The sequence below is a fragment of the Dreissena polymorpha genome, chromosome 8 (genome assembly GCF_020536995.1).
Source record: "Dreissena polymorpha isolate Duluth1 chromosome 8, UMN_Dpol_1.0, whole genome shotgun sequence".
NCBI lineage: Eukaryota > Metazoa > Mollusca > Bivalvia > Myida > Dreissenidae > Dreissena > Dreissena polymorpha.
The window spans coordinates 74,199,661-74,220,432 of NC_068362.1; the positions used below are offsets into that span (position 1 = coordinate 74,199,661).

Genomic DNA, 20,772 nt, shown 5'->3' on the forward strand with positions numbered 1-20,772 from the left:
AATGGTTTTCTGTCTATGTGTGTGTCTGTGACTCTTTGTGTCTGTCTGTGTGTCTGTCGGTTGGTCCGTCTGTCTGTCGGTCTCTCTGAGTGTCTCTTTGTCTGCCCGTCTGTCTGTCATTACGAAATTATGCGACGCCAACGTTTAAATCTTGGTGTTTTGTAATATGTTAATGTCGTTTTTATGTAAAGCGTTATGGATATTGGAATCATGGGTATCTTATCTTGCGTCATGAATAAACAATATAAATGTGCCTACATAATTGTTATTTCCAATATTAGGGTGGGCACAAGTAATTAAAAGCACACGCTGATGGTTTATAATTAAATATTAAAGAAAAAAGACGAATTGTTAGTTTGTTTCTATAAGATAGGTTATGAAAATAAACACACATTGCAAGTATGATAAAATCCTATTACAACTATACATTTCAAATGTAGTTATATTATACTTCAATTATATAAATTATGACGTTTGAAATCGCTTATTAAAGAGTTTTTTCTTAAAAGCCAATGGAATAAATCGATTCATATCGTTCGTCTATTTGAAGGTTAAAATAAATGTTCTATGCTTTTGTGTTGGCCCAACCAATTGAATGATTTTGAAGGTGATTTTGTTAAAGCATTGTGACTTGCATGTTTAGCGTTATCGTTCTATTAATCAAACTTTCATATTAACACTTGCTATTTAATAAATGGAAAATTCACACGATTGTTGGTCGGTATTTTTATTTAGGAGTGCTCCGGAAAATGACCATTTCATACTGATTGTTTGAAGTGTCCATTTAAATTAAAAAGTGCGGACCAGTTGTGATGTATGTACAAAAGCACTGGTATAATGGGATAGGTTTTAACTTCCTACTATGACTTGTATAAATCAAATAGTTTAGAAAATAAAATCACATGTTCAAGTACAATTTTACTTGTTTGTGTTGATGTTTTCAGACTTAAGAGAGGTACCGACGGGGAATCTACAACATGAAACCACGTGCTCACAGTTTTGTCTTTGTGTGAACATCGCAATTTGATTTTCCCTACAACTGAAAGTCTGTTACCTGTATAGGCAGTCAAAATGTTAGTAGGGGGTTCCAATGGGGAATGAATGTTCAGACCATTAAACTCTTTCTTCGGCCGAATGTTTACTGAACTTCCAGTATCAATTTTAAAACTAATGGGACATTTATTAGGGCCAATGGGGAGACGAATCATTGCACGATCGGTAGAACAAAATGTGCTTACCTTGTCAATATTGAATCCATCTACATCCGATGTTACATCATGACTAATTGTGTCATTGTCCACAGTGTGTATATTATTGTTTTTAGAACGGCAACACTTTGCGAAATGGTTAAGTTTGTTGCACTTGCGGCACTGCTTTCCTTTTGCTGGACATTGTCCAAAGTTGTGAAATGTATCACAGTTGAAACACGGCTTGTGTTTGGTAGGTAGACTTGGACCTGCATCAGTAGCTGTCGTCCGACGTTGTTGTCGTTGGCGATGCGGTTGCATCGGTCTAGGGTGCACTGGCCTGGATCGGCACGCGTCTACTTCGTTGTTCATGGAGCGCAGCTGCTCCCTTGAGTACTCCAGACTTTGCGCAGTCTGTACGGCTACATCGAGTGTCAACCCTGCACCGATGTTGATTAGCTTCTCGCGTAACTTTGACGAATTTGTGCCAAAAACGATCCTATCTCGAATCATTTCGTCCGTCTTTTCGGCAAAGTTGCAGTCTTGTGCAATAAGTTGCAAGCGTGTAATATATGCATCAATGGAGTCGTTGTCCTGCATCTGTTTGTAAAACTTGTACCGGGCAAAGATCGGATTTAACTTTGGCTGCACGTAATTTCTGAAACGTTCATTATATGTTTTTATCTTCTTTGCATTTTCTGGTGAAATGTCTTTCCACGTGCTGTGAATGTCACGTCCTCTGTCACCAATCCACAATAAGAAATATGATACATGCTCTTCCTCTGATTTGTTCTTCAAAGGTCCACTAAACATGAGTTTCACGTGACGTTCAAATTTGTCGAATGCTTCGGGTAAATTGGACGAGTTCCAGTCCATTCGCGGAGCTTGGATGCCACTTAAATCCATTTTTAGCATAGGTGCGTTTACGCACCTATGCTTATGGTATATACCACATTTCAAAAATTCACATCGTTCGGTTACCCATTATGAAGCCTTACCTGATCAAAAATCAGACGAAATATCTATTTAATTTAGTATATGGTCATTCTTACAAAAAAAAATTGGAAACGTTTTTCTAACGTTTTCTTCCAAGAATATTGCTGACACCGTTTTTAGTGAATTTTTCTAAGACCGTTTTATGTCAAAAAATCTTCTTATAACCTAAAACAAATTTCGTTCGTAAAACAATTCTATCTGCACTATAAATCTCAATCTCCTACGCAGTGGCCTCCCTTATACTAGAAGTTACTGACCGGGCGAAGCAAGGGAAGTAACTGCTTTGAGGAGTTTCTATAAAAATCTGCATTCAGAAATCTGTATTCAGAACTCAATCTGTTGTGCACGTCTGCATCTAACGCTTACCACAAGTTTTACGACAAATTCTTGACGCAGACGAATAGGGTAGCGTCTATTTTCATTTGTGAAAAGATACAGATCTGTCCGTGCTTAAATTTTGAAAGGCTTGGGTAATTATTTTTCATAAGCGTTTCAAACACTGATGTAAATGGAAAGATTATCTATTCAAATAGTCGGTAATTGTTTGAAATTATTGATTTGAGAAATTCGCGGATGGCGATATCGAACTACATTATACCACGTGACGCCATTCTTCCCTGTATCTTGCACCTATGCTTTTAACGCCATCGGCGCTCTCGTTTAAACTTATGTGATGTGGATAAATCACACCATGTTTCATATTTGAATGTTATGCGGAGTTGTTCTTTCACTCATGTGAATAGTCTAAGTAATAACAAACACAAATGTGCGCTATACTCTTTAATGATGTTACTACGTTGGTGGCTCAAGTGAGACTGGCTTATCAGCTCACTGTACAATGTAATAGTAAGGTTATTCAAGCATGCAGCTATCTATAGTCTGTATCTAGTTACACTATGCAACAGTACGCATTCTAGTTATCCAGGGAACATCAACGTCTTGTGTTATTAAATTCACCATGCATTTTCGTTCGTATATTTTAGGTTGCAATTACAGAAGGGTACGACTGTGCACCAAGTTGACATTATATATTATTCTTTACGCTACGTACGTATAAGTATGAACATGAAACTGAACATGTGTCAATTAATGCAGGAAAAGCACGACCAATAATTCAAAAGAAGACGTTTGTATCCACTAACACTCTCGAAAAATATCGCAGGTAGTTCGCCCACAAGTTTTCTTTTTGTAAAACAATTTTTTTTAATATAAACAAGGTATTTCCTAATTTAATAATGCTAATCGAGGACATAAATATTCAATATTGCTTTGAAACATATCTTCCTTTATATGTTAACGTTAATATTGAAACTATATGATCGATTGTATAAATGGGTCGGTCGGGTTCGAGGACGTAACAATTTTTTACTTTAGGCCTAATTATCGTGTCTGTAAAAAAAGATGCAATGCATGCGCTAAAAGCATTTTTACAACTTAAATATAAAACCGCTTCAAAAACATTGATAGCCTCTTTGCAGTTGGATTAACATACCACTAAGTGGATATAAATGATTCATTCTTCAACAATGCATACAATAAGTAGCACACTAACACAGAGGTTATATAAATATACGACCGAAACTATGGCTGAAACAGGAAATTAACATAAACAAAATTAACGTGTTGCATGGTATCTTTTATTTAATTATTACGTCATATGCTATGCTTACTTTGGTATATTTCTGTGTTCATCAAAATATTCGTTTCGGCGAATACCCTTGGGTCCCGCATACCTTACGTTAATTAAGCTACGGTAAATTCTCAATTAAACACATGTTCGTCACTATGTGGACAAAATAGCCCAAAGTGCATAAATCCCTTCGAAAATAGAAACTTCATTTTACGTACAACGTATTGTAATGTACTGAACAATCAATTAAACACGCAACGCAATTTACTTCGCATACCATCGTGTTAGTCACAACAACCGATGTATGTATAATAAAGGTAAACATGGACACAGCGCATGAGCACGTTCTCCGAGAGCTAAATGGCTTTTACAAATGACAAATTTTTATCCAAGGGAGGTGACTTAAGATTAGTGAGTATAGTAACTGGTGATGGGTGTGTATGATCCCGGGGGTGGGGGGGGGGGGGTGGGGGGTAAATACAAGAATTTTGATAAACTGGACCCATTTCAATACTAGAAAATGATAAAGTGGACACATTTCATACTAGAATTTTAATCTCTATCATATCAATACAGTATACTTATTGAATTTGCTATTATATGTTTATGTGAAATATTTCATATATGTATCATACAACTTTGCCATTTAAAAATCATACCCATTTTGATACTGATACTTTGAAACCTATATGCATTTATATAAAAGCAAATTTCTGATTTCAATACCCATATCTATACTTAGATGCTCAAAACCATACCCATATCTGTAATTTTAGTAGAAAAACACCCCCATATTTTCGGCACACCCCTATATACCCGTATATAGAAAGTTACCCCCCCCCGGGGTATGATCTCGCTTTAAGATATTTTTTCACTTTAAAGTGCTTGTTTCCGACTTACCTTACACTCTTACATTTTAATACCTTAATCAGGAAGTTGAATTTAAAGCATTCAACTTTACTGTTATATTTTAACAAGTTCATGTATACCTTATGGAATATGGAACGTATGCAAGCATTGCCGGGTTGCTTTTTCTATAATAAAGCACCAACCTCTTAAGAATGTGCAAGTATTTAATGAAGAAACCACATTAATGTTACACATAGCGATAACTAGTACATATCTATATATTGTATCCATTACAGTATATGTGTATATATTATGTTTAGACTGTTATTATTCGCGTGGATAGTATATCACATTTGGTTTATAACATTTCTATGAACAGAATTTTTTTTTAACATTATTTCGTATAAAACAATAAATTGATATATAATTCATTGCATTCAATCACATATGGCAAATTTTTTACTTACGTTGATTTTCGGCCATTATGAGAAGTTCCGTTCAACCTACACACCGGCCTATTTAAAGGAATGCACTCGAGGGTGTTTACCTTTCAGATAAAAAATGCGGAACATTTGCACACAGGGGCACACATACAACATTCGGCAGATATCGTAAAAAAGCATTCCGGTCCTTTGAAAAACAGGATCGCGAAGTCGTGAGACAGTTCTCCTCATATGGATATGGAGACACATTGATAACAATCGGGAAGAAATATGTTAGTTAAATGCGTATTTAACTTTGTCGGGGAATTTTTAATAAGGATATCTCGACTGAGTTCGTAAGTCCGTTGAACACATGGAAGCCGGGCGGTGGGGAAGTTTTCATAGAATTTGACTGCAGTGAAATCTTAGGGCAAGATAACCCACCAATATTTCAATTGTTATGTGGCCCAAGAGGGGTTGGACAATTTCATTATATGTGTATAATGAAGCATCGTGAACACTTAATACGTTATTTTTAATCTAATTATGCCCCCGGATCGAATGATCCGGGTATATTGTTTTTGGCCAGTCTGTCTGTCTGTCATTGTGTATGTTTGTCACAAAACTTTAACCTTGGTCATAACGTTTGCAATATTGAAGATAACAACTTGATATTTGGCATACATGTGTATCTCATGGATCTGCACATTTTGAGTGGTGAAAGGTCAAGGTCATCCTTCAAGGTCAAAGGTCAAATATATGGCTTCAAAGCGGCGCAGTAGGGGGCATTGTGTTTCATAAACACAGCTAGCTCTTGTTTCATATATGAGACTAGGTCAGAACATTTTTTTATGAAATCGTTGCTCAGTTCGAAAACTTTTCGAGAATGGTCCAGTCGAAAGAATTTATGCCTGAAACTTTAGTGCTGCGTGTAGCTTTGATAAGCTGATGATAATGAGGCTTAGGAGGAAGAAGAATAAGATGGTGATGCTATTAGGATTCGCTAGGCGTCACAATACCCACTACGCATCGGCGACCTGTTTTTATATTGACCAACACACTTACATGCTAGCATATACTATGAAAAATATTTTAAAAATATAAATGACACAGTCATCTTGCTAATTACAAATATCGTTCATATTGAAAATTGAGTTAGACAAATACTGAAATAACAAAATAGAAGATTTATGTGAACACTCGATAATTGAATAGCAAACACGCCTACCGGCAGGGTTTATGGTATGTTGTGTCAATTAATCCATTGTCTCAAGCCTCAGTATAAAATTCCTATCAATTTTGTTGTGAGTGTATTATTGAAAAATTCTCTTAATTTTGACTTGAATTCTTTTTGTGATGATGAAAGAGAGAAAAATGCCCTTTAATTTCGCCAAATAGTCCTCACATCGCTTCAATTCTCCCGAATGCGACCATACAGTTGTTTCGACCGTACCGACAGCACCTGACACCTTAGAACATGAAGTGATTGCATGGCACCAGATGAACAGTAATTGTGAGATTGTGTGAACAATACTAAACAGTGATACATTCGAGCCAATACTGAATTTCGCGTCTACTTCGACATTTGGAAGCGTGTAAAATTTGATTCAGTATTCCTTCTTTATCCGATCAACCCACAATTCATGTAGTTGTCCTTACATCTGCATATATCATGTTCTATTAGATGACTATATACATAATAGACAAGAGTACGGATTTAAGTCATGCAATTCTTCGAATATTGTATCTCACAGTGTACATAAACATACTTGCTCTGTAAGTTCATTAATCACTTTTAGCAAACCAATATGCAATAAAGGCTTGGTAATTGTCGGCTCAGGTTCTACTTTAAAGTACCCTGAGTAATCTTGGGTATGCTACAAAGTACATGGAGTACTGAAAATATATTAAAAAGGACCCCGCAGTATTGCCGCTTCCTTTTAAGCGAATTTCCGTACCCGGGGTACATTGTAGTATACTTAAGAGTACCAACAGTACTTTTTAGTAGCACTTTAGCCAACAAAGACCAATTTAGCGCCATTAAAACTGTTAAATCGAATGATTTATACGACACACGACAAACGCGTGCAACCATCAATAACACCATCTACAACTTGCATTAAAAATAATAACTTAAAAGAACCGCTGTGGATTCTGGACTCCATGGGTAATAACAACATAATGGGAAACTATTCTGGGTAGCTAATCACCAAACTCGAGTAAATTTATAAAAGTCAACCCCAATACAACGAAATTTAGGATCATATCATAGTTATTTCCAAATGGAAATTACTAGAACATAGAATGTGTGCCATTAATAGCATTAAAAGAATTATCAAGATAACATTTTTTTCGATACAGGTTTAAAATCTTCTCTTGCTTATGTTTATAACGAGGGGCGACACAGTGAGCATAAATCATTAAATGAGATTGTTAAACACTTTATCTGCATAAGGAGTAATATGAATGTCCTCGAAATTAAGTTGGTTGTATGCATAGTTGTACTCGGAATAATTTATTAAAAGTGGTACTTTGTGTAAAGACTATGCTCTAAGTTTGGCCAATATCCGTATAAGTGTAAGCCTGACATAGAGATAAGGAAGCTCTTTGAAAATCTGAGTTAGTTACTTGACCTGGCTCCCCCCCACCCCTCTTTCCTGGGTCATTGTGATATATATCTACACACAAGCTCAGATTATTTAAGCAGAAAGAAATATCTTCTGTGACATCCTGCAGAACGACCTACAAAACCTATCTGAATGGAAACAAAGATGGGGTATGGAGTTCCACCCACAAAAATGCAGTTTACTTAGAGTCATCCGGAAGCGCCGTCCAATAGAACACACATACCTATTGAAAGGAACAACCCTAACTGTGGACAACTCATCGAAATACCTCGGTGTGGACATTCACTCTACGCTGTCTTGGAACACCCATATTGACCGACCCACCAAGAAAGCTAACAACATGATGGACTTCCTACGTAAAACTCTTCGGCACTGTTTTCAAGTCACACTTTTTTAAGTCAATGCATGAAAGACACTTGTCCTATCCCACTTAGAATACTGCACATCAATCTGGAACCCTCACACATCAAGTAAAGAAAATTGAAATGGTCCAAAGAAGAGCAGCACGCTTTACCACCAACCGTTACCGCAATACCAGCAGTTTAACCAATATGTTGCATCTACTTCAACGGGAGTCTCTTGAGGACAGACGCACAAAACTCCAGCTAGTCATTCTGCACAAGATCATACATGAACTTGTCGACATGCCTAGTGATGCCTACCTATCAGAAGCACCAGCGCGAACCCGTCGGAACATGCATAGCTTGGCATACTACCACTACTCAACATCATCATATGTCTTTAAGTTCAGTTTCTTACCTAGAACCATCCCAGTGTGGAACAGACTACCAGCTACAGTAGCTGAGGCCCCCTGTTTAGTATCATTCAAGAGGGGGCTATAGCGACGCTGCATTTCTAACAAGGGGTTTCACTCCCAGATGGTTGTATGACCGACTAGGATTATCTCTTTTTCCTTCCTTTTACTATGTATTTATTCTTTGTATTCCTAATTTAAATGTGTAGTATTGTGTACTTTATCTGTAATATCTCCTCTAACTTTATATTGTACTTAATTTTAATCACCTCTTGTATTTTTATATAACCTATCTTTCTATCCATCCCCACACTTTTGTCTTAGGCGCCACTACCCGTTGAGTAATGGTCAAGTTTGACTAGTCAACGCACCTATGTAGATGTATATTGGATTCAGCAGCTATTGTAGTCTGTGTTTGACTCAAAATTTCAATCTCCGCGCAGAGATTTGACTGGAACCAGCATATCTGGACCAAATTGCACGTGAGATTACGAACGACAACTCTGCGTGGTGATTGTTAATAAGATTATACCGTTTTAATTTGTGGCCGAATCGACTTGTAAAAATGGCCTTAACGTTAGCGAACAAAACATGCTTGACCTTTTCTAAAATATCTGCTTTGTACAGGATTACAAGCGGTAAAATTTGACGTTGATTTATTACAACTAATAGTTTACATGTTTTAAAAGTTTACGACCATGTTTATGCGTTAAAATGCATAAGATTTATTATTTAATGGATAGTGATAGTAATCCGGATGTTGGTATTCGGACAACTGAAAAAGATCAGAATGTAGCCATTCTGTTTGGTTCAGCTTACCCCATATTTTGGAAATTTGTATAAATATCTGATACAATTGAATTTTGTCAGAAAAATTGAAAATTCTGTCAAATTTTGTCATTGTTTTTTTTTTATAAAATGCTTGAATTAAATTTTTTGTGAGAACAATTTTTTTTAAATAATATATATTTTTATTAATTAAAATTTGCTACACTTGTTTTCTAAATGCCTATTATGTTAAGAATCTTTTCTACATTATGTTTGTTTGTTTTAGCCTATGTGAAGATTTATTCGTTGATTTATATCAAAATTGTTACAAACATTAATGTTTTCCTATGAAAAGATGTCTGAACAAATTGAAAGGGAAGATTATCAAGATATGAAAAAATCAGGGTTGCTAGAATGCTTTCCTGAAATTGGCCTGTGACTCAGGAAATATCAGATATGTTAACATTTTCCACCATTTACTTGTTATAAATACACTAATGAAATGACAACAGTGTTTTTTTCATCATTTTGGGAATGGGAAATAAGTGTTATTGCTGTTCTGCTTAAATGCATAAAATTGTAGAAAAAAATGTTTTCAGTATTATATAAACTAGGGTTGAACTTATATTTCTGGATGGGAGATGAACAAAATGTTGAGATCTGAAGATTTTTTTTTTTTTTGAAACCTTCAATTCGGAATTTTTATGCTCCCTGAAATATTTTCGGTGGAGCATATAGTTGCCAGTTTGTAGTTCCTTACTTCCTTACTTCCTTCCGTCACACTTTTGTTACAGTTTCTTATAGCACCTTCAATACTTTACCGATCTCTTTCATATTTGGCATGTAGGTACCTTGCATGGACCTCTATCTTTTGATGAGGTCACTGGGGTCAAGGTTAAGGTCACCGAGGCTAATAATAGATTTTTCCGTCACACTTTTGTTACAGTTTCTCATAGCACCTTCAATACTTTTACCGATCTCTTTCATATTTGGCATGAAGGTACCTTGCATGGACCTCTACCTTTTGATGAGGTTTGAGGTCAAGGTCAAGTTCACCGAGGCTAATAATAGATTTTTCCGTCTCACTTATGTTACAGTTTTTCATAGCACCTTCAATACTTTACCGATCTCTTTCATATTTGGCATGTAGGTACCTTGCATGAACCTCTACCTTTTGATGAGGTTTGAGGTCACTGGGGTGAAGGTCACCAAGGCTGATAATATATTTTTTTAGGTGGTTATTTACACATAGATTGACAAAGCGTGTCATCGGGGAGCATCCATCAGTTTCACTGATATTCTTGTTAGGTCTCATTTGGGAAAAATATATACTTTTTCCGATTTGAAATGGGGCCGAATACTGGACCAGACTTTGAGCTAAAAAAACTCTGGTCACACTTGGGTTGAAATTGTTTTGTTCAGTATACATGTATAAAGTAAATTTAACTTCTTAGTTGCCAAATATGCAGGAAACTATGCTATAGAATAAAAAATAAGAGTTGATCCTGTTATTAGGACATTTTTTATTGTAACACTTCTTTAAAATATTTTAAACCTAATTCCAAAACAAGGTAATTGTCATTGATTGTAATTTAATGACATTTGCTAATCATCTTGATTTGTAATATAATGTAAAACTACCACGTAAATACCGGTATTGTAAAAATTCTTGTTGCTTTCTGCTTCATGTCTTGTATGTTTTCAAAGGCCTTGGACGCGTGCGTAACAAAAGTGTCAAGAATCAGTTCCAAGACCTGCGTCCTGAGCATGAGGAGGCCATTCATCCAGACTCAGTCAGCAAAAAACCTGGCAACTGGAAACAGTACACTGACCTCACATACTTCCACAATCAGAAAGGAAAACCTAAAAAAAATGATGTGTTTGATTCAGAGCAACTTACCAAATATCTAGAACAGATGAACATTCAGATTGAAAGCAACGATGATATGGTACAGTTTTTATGCCCCCCTTCAAAGAAGAGGGGGTATATTGCTTTGCTCATGTCGGTCTGTCTGTCTGTCGGTCGGTCCGTCCACCAGGTGGTTGTCAGATGATAACTCAAGAACGCTTGGGCCTAGGATCATGAAACTTCATAGGTACATTGATCATGACTCGCAGATGACCCCTATTGATTTTGAGGTCAAAGGTTAAGGTCACGGTGACCCGAAATAGTAAAATGGTTTTTGGATGAGAACTCAAGAAAGCATACGCGGCCAACAGGGCGAACTCTGAACATTATAACAGAAGCAACTGGTCTGTAATCCTAAATCTATAATTATCAGTCCAATGAAACATCATCCTTTGAGTAAAATAAAGTGGATCAGTAAAAATATTATCAGAATATGAGATTTTTTGTATATTTTGTATATTAAATATTGTGTTAATGTTTAATTTTGTTGATTAATATAAATATAAGCAGGACAGTGGAGGTAATACACTGTTATATCTTTCTTATATACAGGGGAAACAAATGCAATAAGTTAAAATTTCATGTTTAATGAATAGATGATATTTATCATGTCAGTGTGAGATCATTTGTTATTTTTTATGATCACATTTTATTATTACTTTGACAAAACAACATTTACCTGAATACCACAATGGATTCCACCCAAACAATACTCCATGCCCCTATCAAAATCCCTTACACCCCCCCAACCTTACCCCCCCCCTGATTTTTTTTTAAACATCATCAAATAAATTACCACACCCCACATTAAACCCCCCTCTCACCCCCACCCCCCCTACCCCCCTACCCCCCCTACCCCCCATACCCCCAAATTTTATTTTCAACATCTAATAAATTACCACACCCCGCATTATACCCCCCTCTCACTCCCCCCTACCCCCCCACCCTCCCACCCCCCAACCGCCCCCCCCCCAATTTTTTTTTTAAACATCTTATAAATTACCACACCCCACATTATTACCCCCTCTCACCCCCCCCCATCCCCCTACCCCCCCCAAATAAAAAATAATATTGTTTTAAAACATCTTATAAATTACCACACCCCACATTATACCCCCCCCCCCCACCCCCCTATATCCCCCCCTTCACCCCCCCCCCAAATTTTTTTTTTTTTTAACATCTTATTTATTACCCCACCTCACATTATATCCCCCTCTCACCCCCTATCCCCCCCTTCACCCCCCCTCCAATTTTTTTTAAACATCTTATGAATTACCACACCCCACATTATACCCCCCTCTCACTTCCCCCTACCCCCCTCCTACACCCTCCCACCCCCCCCATTTTTTTTTTTTAAACATCTAATAAATTACCACACCCCACATTATTACCCCCTCTCACCCCCCTACCCCCCTACCCCCCCTCCCCCCCCCCACCCCCGCCCCCCAATTTTTTTTTTTAAACATGTTATTAATTACCGCACCCCACATTATACCCCCCTCTCACCCCCCTACCCCCGCACCCGCCACCCCCCCCCCCCCAAATTTTTTTTATTTTTTTTAAATATCTATTTAATTACCTAACCCCACCACATTATTACCCCTCTCACCCCCCTACCCCCCCCACCCCCCCCCCCCAAATTTATTTTTTTTTTTTAAACATCTAATTAATTACCACACACCACATTTTACCCCCCTCTCACTCCCCCCTACCCCCCCCCCCACCCCCTCGCCAATTTTTTTTTTTTAAACATTAATAAATTACCACACCCCACATTATACCCCCTCTCACCCCCCACCCCCCCCTACCCCCCCACCCCCCCCCATAAAAAAACAATTATATTTTTTAAACATCTTATAAATTACCACACCCCACATTCTACCCCCCCTCTCACCCCCCCCCCAACCCCCTACCCCCCCCCCCAAAAAAAAAACATTTTTTTTTTAAACATCTAAAAATTACCTCCCCCCCCAAATTTTTTTTTTTTTAACATTGAATAAATAACCACACCCAACATTATACCCCCTCTCACTCCCCCCTTAACCCCATTACCCCACCCCCTCGCTCCGCCCCCGACCCCCCCCCCCCCCCCAAAATTTTTTTTTTAAAACATCTTATACATTACCACACCCCACATTATACCCCCCTCTAACTCCCCCCTTGATCATGACAGGCAGATGACCCCTATTGATTTTCAGGTCACTAGGTCAAAGGTCAAGGTCACAGTGACTCGAAATAGTACAATGGTTTCCGGATGATAACTTACATTAGGTCAAAGGTCAAGGTCACAGTGCCAAAAAACGTATTCACACAATGGCTGCAACTACAACTGACAGCCCATATGGGGGGCATGCATGTTTTACAGACAGCCCTTGTTTAATTCTAACATCTATTAACTGTTTGGTCTTATAGTACTGATGAGCTATCACACATACCGCTAATCTAAGATTGACTGAATTTTGTTCAAGATCCAAAATAATTGTTTTGCTTATAATATGTTTTCAAAGAGGTTCTTATCATAAATTATTATATTATTTTTAAAGTTCACAATCTGAATCACATTAGAATAAAAAGTTTTCATAAGAATGTTTTTTTTTCGCCATAAGAAGGTGGAGTTTCATAAAAAATGATGTTTTAGCTGGTCTCTAGTCCTGGTTTTGGTTTAATATGCTTTTTCCCAATGATTTATTTTGATTGTTATCATGATGTTTTCCATAAAAAGAAATAAACACTGGATATATTGTTTGTTTATTTCAGCCTGTAGACATGCCAGATCCATTTCAGAAGCCTTCCAAGACATGCCTCCTCTGCCAACATAATATAAAACTAGATTATAAGGTAAAAACATTCAGCAGTCAAAACTGCAGGAATTTTAATTTTAAAAGCAGCAAAGTATATTAAACAAATACAAAATATACTATGTATATAATCTTTGTAAAGTTACAGTTATTGCAGTCATAAAATACAGCCCTAGACCTGATATAAATTGAAGCTTCTTTTGTTAGTTTTTGAATTGCTTCCCTTTGTATGTTAAATAATGGAAATATATGATAACCTCAATTTCAATTAATGTTTTATACAAGCAAATAAAATGTTTGTATCACTCTAGGAGATTGATCTTTACGTTATACTTGTTATTAGTCCCCTACAGGTGAAACTGGAGAGGACTTATTGTTTGCGCTCTGTGAGTCTGTCACACTTCTGGATCCTGCGATAACTTTAAAAGTTCTTCATATTTTTAGCTCACCTGAGCGATAGCTCGGGGTGAGCTATTGTGATCACTCAGCGTCCGGCGTCCGTCCGTCTGTCTGTCTGTAAACAATTTGTAAACATCTTCTTCAACTACACCATTGAGCCAATTTCAACTAAATTTCATGTGGAGCATCCCTAGGTCATGGGACAAAAGAATTGTTAAAAAAAATTTGATCACATAACCAAGATGGCCGCCATGACCATATATGGTAAAAACCTTAAAAAATCTTCTTGTCAGAAACCGCTCATCAGATTTTCAAAAAATTTCACAGGGATGACCTTTGAAGGCTCCCCTGAAAAAGTTGTTCAAAGAAATTTGATTCGTCAAAAAACATGGCCGCAGGAGCTCGTTGAACTTTGCATGTTTATTCGTTTTTGCCTATTTTGTGAAAACTTTCAAAAATCTACCACATTTTTTGTCCGATCCTTTCCAAATTTGCAGAGTGTCTTTATATCAATGAGGACACGAACCCTACAAAAAATGAGCATTATTGGTCCATGAAGTACAGAATTACCTCCCCTTGAATTGAGAAAATGGTGTTTATGCAATAAAGTCCAAATTTTTCATCCAATTCTTTCCAAACTTGTTTATATATCAGATTAAAGAGAATAAAATTTTCTTTATTATGGTTTTTCTTTCATGAAAATCCATAAAGGATAAGTGTTATTAATCGTTGCTTAATTAATGAACAATGCGAATTATCGGTATTGATTTTTTTCCTGACATGCCGTCCCAGATATTAACCGCTTTCAGCTGTAGACTGTGCATCAATACATCGCCGTGTTATTGACCTGAAAAATTCATACGCAGTCGGCATTAACACCGGTCATCGAGACAAATTACTGATGTGAAAACAAATCGTAAACAAATCGTACATCGTAGAGGATTAAATAAACAATTACATCTGATTAAAGATTAAAGATTGCTGCCGATTTAAATCAATTTGAGTACTTTTTGCGTATATTTGATGCCGAATGGGAAGCTGTGTTTAGACTTAAGTTGAGAAAAATGGCAACGAGATACTTGCCTGTTGGTAGCTAAAGAAACTTCAGCGTACAGTTTATAATGGGTGGCCATTCCCCGCTGTAGTCTACGGGCGGGTAGTGAACTGGTTGAGAAAAGTGGAAGCCTTGTGGAAAAGCGGTTTGAGAAGTTTTTAAGAAAACCCTGAATTATCAGTCTTGTGGGAAGAAGGCATTGCGTCTCCACGCAGAGGGCCCTTATCACATAAAGAATATAAGAACCATCAAGACCAAACAGGTAGGGTTTTTATTTTTTTAAACTAACACCCGGAATTTGGTCGTATTTTCTGTTGCTAAAGTTTACTGTTTAGGTTGTTTTGCATCAAAAATCGGCAAGATAGATCTAGCAAATTTGCCAATTTTTTTTATTAATAACGTATGATTCATTGATTGTGAGCTTTTAAAACATTTTGACCTTTGAATAAAGCATAAATCAGGAAAAGAATTTTAACAGTAATTGAAAATACGATCAAATACGCCATTTTTGCTGACTGGGACAGGTCTTTTTTAGTTAAATAAAATGTTTTATTGTCCCCAACATATGAGCCCAGCAGCAAGAAATGTTTTTTTTAAACTTTTTGTAAAACAAATATGGGCAACCTACCGTAATCCAAATTCGCCGACACCTTAATTCGACGATGTTCTATTTTTATCGATTAAATGGATGGTTATTGTCTTGTAATAATTTCAAAGTAATACAGCCGAGTTTAAAATTATTATTTTGTGCTATTAAACATTCATCATTTCTTAAATTATTTGCTAAATATTGCTTCATGTAACCGTTACATCGTCAAATTTTGGTCACACCAGGATACAATTATTTAGCATTCAAACAACGATTTGGATAAAAACTAGGGGAACCCATGCTGAAATTTTCAATTTTAACTGTTTAGCAGAAGCCACCATACCCAATTTTCTTAGGTGTATGTGGAGGCTTCTGGCAGCATGATTCTGTGAATATAAATGGTGACATTTGATTCTGCATTAATTAAACCTGTATTATTGACTTTTTTAAAGTATGTGTGAAAAATATAATTTGTAACCACTGTTACAGGTTTTATCTGGTTCTTCAAAAGCAACACCTGCAGTCGAGTCCATGCCAGACAGAGGGTGCATGTGAATGAATTGCCTTTTGACTAACTTTGTGTTCTTTATCAAATACATGAAGATTTTGAAATATATGTGTATGTTGTTTTTTTAAGAAAATAGAATCACCAGAACAGGTACATGCACCCTTTAAATGTGTCGAATCCAGGAGCTTCTGGGGGCCTCTGGCCCCCTTGTCCCCTGGACCCACAGAGGGCCCTGCGGCCCCCTGGCCCCCAGCTTTAAGTTCAGGATTTTCAAAATATCCAACATTGACCCCTGCAAATGCTTTGCTAAAACTTTGGCTACAGTTTTTAAAATTTGGCTACTCAAAATTCCATTTGGCTAAAATGTTGGCCACAGAAATTTTTGGGCAAGAGGAGCCCTGTTTGGATTGTATTTGGGTCATCTGGGGTCAGCAACTAGGCACTAGGTCAAATAATAGAAAAACCTTGTGTAGACTATAGAGGTCACAGTTTTCATCAGATTTTATTGAAATATAGTCAGAATGTTTGTCTTGTTAAAATCTGGATTGGGATTGACTTTGGGTCATCTAGGGTCAAAAACTAGGTCAGATTAAAAAAACAAACTTTTGTAGACAGTAGAGGTCACAGTTTTTACTAAATCTTTATGAAATTTGGCCAGAATATTAATCTTGATGAAATCTGGGTTGGGATTGTATTAGGGTCATCTGGGGTCAAAAACTAGGTCAAATCATAGAAAAACTTTGTGAAGACGATAGAGGTCATAGTTTTCATATGATCTTAATGAAATATGGTCAGAATGTTTATCTTGATAATATCTGATTTTGGATCGTATATGGGTCATCTGGGGTCAAAAATTAGGTCACCGGGAAATTCTAGTAAAACCTTGTGTAGATGAAAGAGGTCACAGTTTTCATCACGTCTTAATGAAATTTTGTCAGAATGTATTAATTAATGAAATTTGGCTTGGGATTGTATATGGGTCTAATAAAATTTAAGTTCATGAAGCAAGGTTAGTCAGGTGAGCGATTCAGGGCCATCATGGCCCTCTTGTTTCATGAAACTTGAAACATGGACAGATGGCAATATGGAGATTATGCAGGTCATTTCATTTTGTTCTTACGTCAAGAATTCTGGTTGATATGGCAACAAATACATGTAAAAAAAATCTGAAAATGCTGAAGGTTCACTGGTAGGGGACTTTCATTGCTTGGCAATCGTCTTGTTCAATATTGTTTAAATATATGAAGCATGATATTTTAATGAAAGTCAATAGAAAAAGATAAAAATGTGTAAGATGAAAACTTTTAACTTTCTATGTGTAACTGCAATATATTTGTGGCTGCTTCCTTTTAATTGACTAGTAGTTTCTTTCAAGAGCAGAACAATAACATACTGTGAACAGATTAAATTTTTCAATTATTAATTTTTACTGACAAATAATTGATGTAGATAGTAATGTATGGGAATAAGTTCATCTGATATACGTCTGCTTTAAAATGTCAAAGTTTCCAATGTTATCTCCAGCTCATGATTTTATTGAGGAGGTTTTTAAGTTAAACAATTCAATCTAAACTATTAATGAACAATAATGAATCTCTTCATCAGAACACTCAGCTGCTGAGTCAGTTCATCTCCCCGTACACTGGTCGCATGTATGGTCGTCATGTCACAGGACTCTGTCTACACATGCAGAGACGAGTGGCCAGGGAAGTACGCATAGCTAAATTGATGGGTGCGTGCTATCTTTTGCATTATGATAAAGATTATGAAAAAGTATGTTTATTGGGTTAATATTATCTTGTGGAAATCTTTAATATTACTAAGTGTGTATAGAGATTCAAGCTGTTTTCTGCTAGAGACTCAGTCAGACTACAAATGTTTAGATGAGCATTAAGACGATTCAATATATCTGTGGTTTTTATACGCCCGTATAAATACGGGACGTATTATGTGAAACCCCTTGGCGGCGGGCGGGCGGCGGGCGGAAGGCATCACTTTGTCCGGACTCTAATTCAAATTGTATTCATCCGATCTTCACCAAACTTGGTCAGCAGTTGCATCTAGTTGATATCTAGGCCAAGTTCGAATATGGGTCATGCCGGGTCAAAAACTAGGTCATAGGGTCAATAAGTGCATTTTCAAAGGGGCCACTTTGTCCGGACTCTATTTCAAATTGTATTCATCCGATCTTCACCAAACTTGGTCAGCAGTTGCATCTAGTTGATATATAGGCCAAGTTCAAATATGGGTCATGCCGGGTCAAAAACTAGGTCATAGGGTCAATTAGTGCATTTTCAACGGCGCCACTTTGTCCGGACTCTAATTCAAATTGTATTCATCCGATCTTCACCAAACTTGGTCAGAAGTTGTATCTAGACAATATCTAGGTCAAGTTCGAATATGGGTCATGCTGGGTCAAAAACTAGGTCACAGGGTCACTTAGTGCATTTCAAGCATTTAGCATGGTGTCCACTCTCTAATTGAAGTAGTTTTCATCCAATCTTCACCAAACTTGGTCAGAAGTTGTATCTAGACAGTATTTAGGTCAAGTTGGAATATGGGTCATTCCAGGTCAAAAACTAGGTCACAGGGTCACTTAAACCATTTCAAGCATTTAGCAAGTGCTCTCTAATTGAAGTAGTTTTCATCCGATCTTCACCAACTTTGGTCAGAAGTTGTGTCTAGACAATATCTACATGTAGGTCAAGTTCAAATATGGGTCTTGCCAGGTTAAAAACTAGGTCACGAGGTCCCGTAGTGCATTTCAAGCATTTAGCATGGTGTCTGCTCTCTAATTGAAGTAGTTTTCATCAGATCTTCACCAACTTTGGTCAGAAGTTGTGTCTAGATGATATGTAGGTCAAGTTCAAATATGGGTCATGGTAAAGTTATCAAGTTGTCCAAAGTCTTAAAACGGGCGTATCTTGTGACAGTTTGGCACTCTTGTTATAAGTTTTGTGACTGGTATCTATAGATAATAATTGATACATTTAGTACAGTAATGTATATAACAAAGATTTTATAATTGCGTATTTGCCAATTTACAACAATTTGGCGGTCAGATGTGTATGCATTTAGGCAGTAGCTTATAGCATGATAGACAAAGTCACATGCATCAAATGACAAAAAGGAGTTTGTTGGCCAATTGACCTTGATACTCCAAACATATTTCTAAAATGATTTGGCATATCATTGTGCAATTGAAATTCTAACTTTATTCAGCTTTGTTGTTGTTAGTGCTTACTGTTTCTTTGTTATTGGGTACATTTTTGCAGTAATAAATTTGTTCTTGTAAAAAGATCTGTTAGTATCATTTTGATACTATTATTTTGAATATTTTAATTTAATAAAAAAACACACTTAGATTTCTTCTTCATAAAATATATTTTATTAAAATTGTATCCCATCATGTTGTCATAATTTATATGTATTATGTACCTAAAGGTTGAAGAAATAAAGTATCAAACACATTTAAAAACATATTATTTATTGCAGGTTTCTTGCCCTTCATGAACAAGCCTGTGAAATACTTGGAAGACCCGATGCTTTTCAATCCATTCTCTAGAAAGACATGAGCTATTTTATTAAATTTCAGTTTATAATATATTGTGTAATAAAATGATCAGAAGAAGTTAGATATAACATATTCAGGACTTGTTTTTAGCTCACCTGAGCACAACGTGCTCATTGTGAGCTTTTGTGATTGCCTTTTGTCTGTCGTCCGTCGTGCATCGCGCGCCGACAACATTTGCCTTGTGAACACTCCAGAGGCCACATTTATTTTTGATCTTCATGAAACTTGGTCAGAATATTTGTCCCAATGATACCTCGACTGAGTTCGAAACTGAGTCATGCTGGGTCAAAAACTAGGTCAAAAAAAAGAAAAACCTTGTGAACACTGTAGAAGTCTGTTGAAAAACATGGCCGCCAGGGGGCGGGGCAGTATTCCTTATAGGGCTATAGAGAAACCTTGTGAAAAGTCACACTTTTTGCCCAATCATCATGAAACTTGGTCAAAACATTGGTTTCATTGATATCTCATATGAGTTCGAAAGTGGTCCAGAGCAGTGAAAAAACATGGCCGCCAAGGGGTGGGGCAGTTTTCTCAATATGTATATGAGAAGGAAAAAAGTTGGGACATTGAGCTTACTTCGACATTTCGAGAATATCGAGATATCCGATGTCGAGTTAACGAGAGTGGACTGTATAGTGAAAACATGTGAACACTCTAGAAGTCACATTTTTGGTCCAATCTTCCTGAATTTCGGTCAGAACATTTGTT

General features: G+C 36.7%; 1 protein-coding gene across 1 annotated transcript; it reads left to right on the top strand.

Moving 5' to 3' along the window:
* Positions 1 to 8,998: 8,998 nt before the first annotated feature.
* On the top strand, positions 8,999 to 20,132 carry LOC127841998 (uncharacterized). The gene is made up of 5 exons (XM_052371295.1): positions 8,999 to 9,103; positions 10,941 to 11,182; positions 13,900 to 13,980; positions 18,096 to 18,222; positions 19,986 to 20,132. The coding sequence occupies exons 1-5, from the start codon at positions 9,031 to 9,033 to the stop codon at positions 20,063 to 20,065; spliced, it is 603 nt and encodes a 200-aa protein (XP_052227255.1). The 5' UTR covers positions 8,999 to 9,030; the 3' UTR covers positions 20,066 to 20,132.
* The last annotated feature ends 640 nt before the right edge of the window (positions 20,133 to 20,772 follow it).

Coding starts and splice junctions, on each gene's coding strand:
- LOC127841998 (XM_052371295.1), top strand. CDS start 9,031: ATGGCCTTAACGTTAGCGAACAAAACATGCTTGACCTTTTCTAAAATA. Junction 13,981..18,095: donor ATATAAAACTAGATTATAAG/GTAAAAACATTC, acceptor TCTCTTCATCAG/AACACTCAGCTGCTGAGTCA. Junction 18,223..19,985: donor ACGCATAGCTAAATTGATGG/GTGCGTGCTATC, acceptor TATTTATTGCAG/GTTTCTTGCCCTTCATGAAC.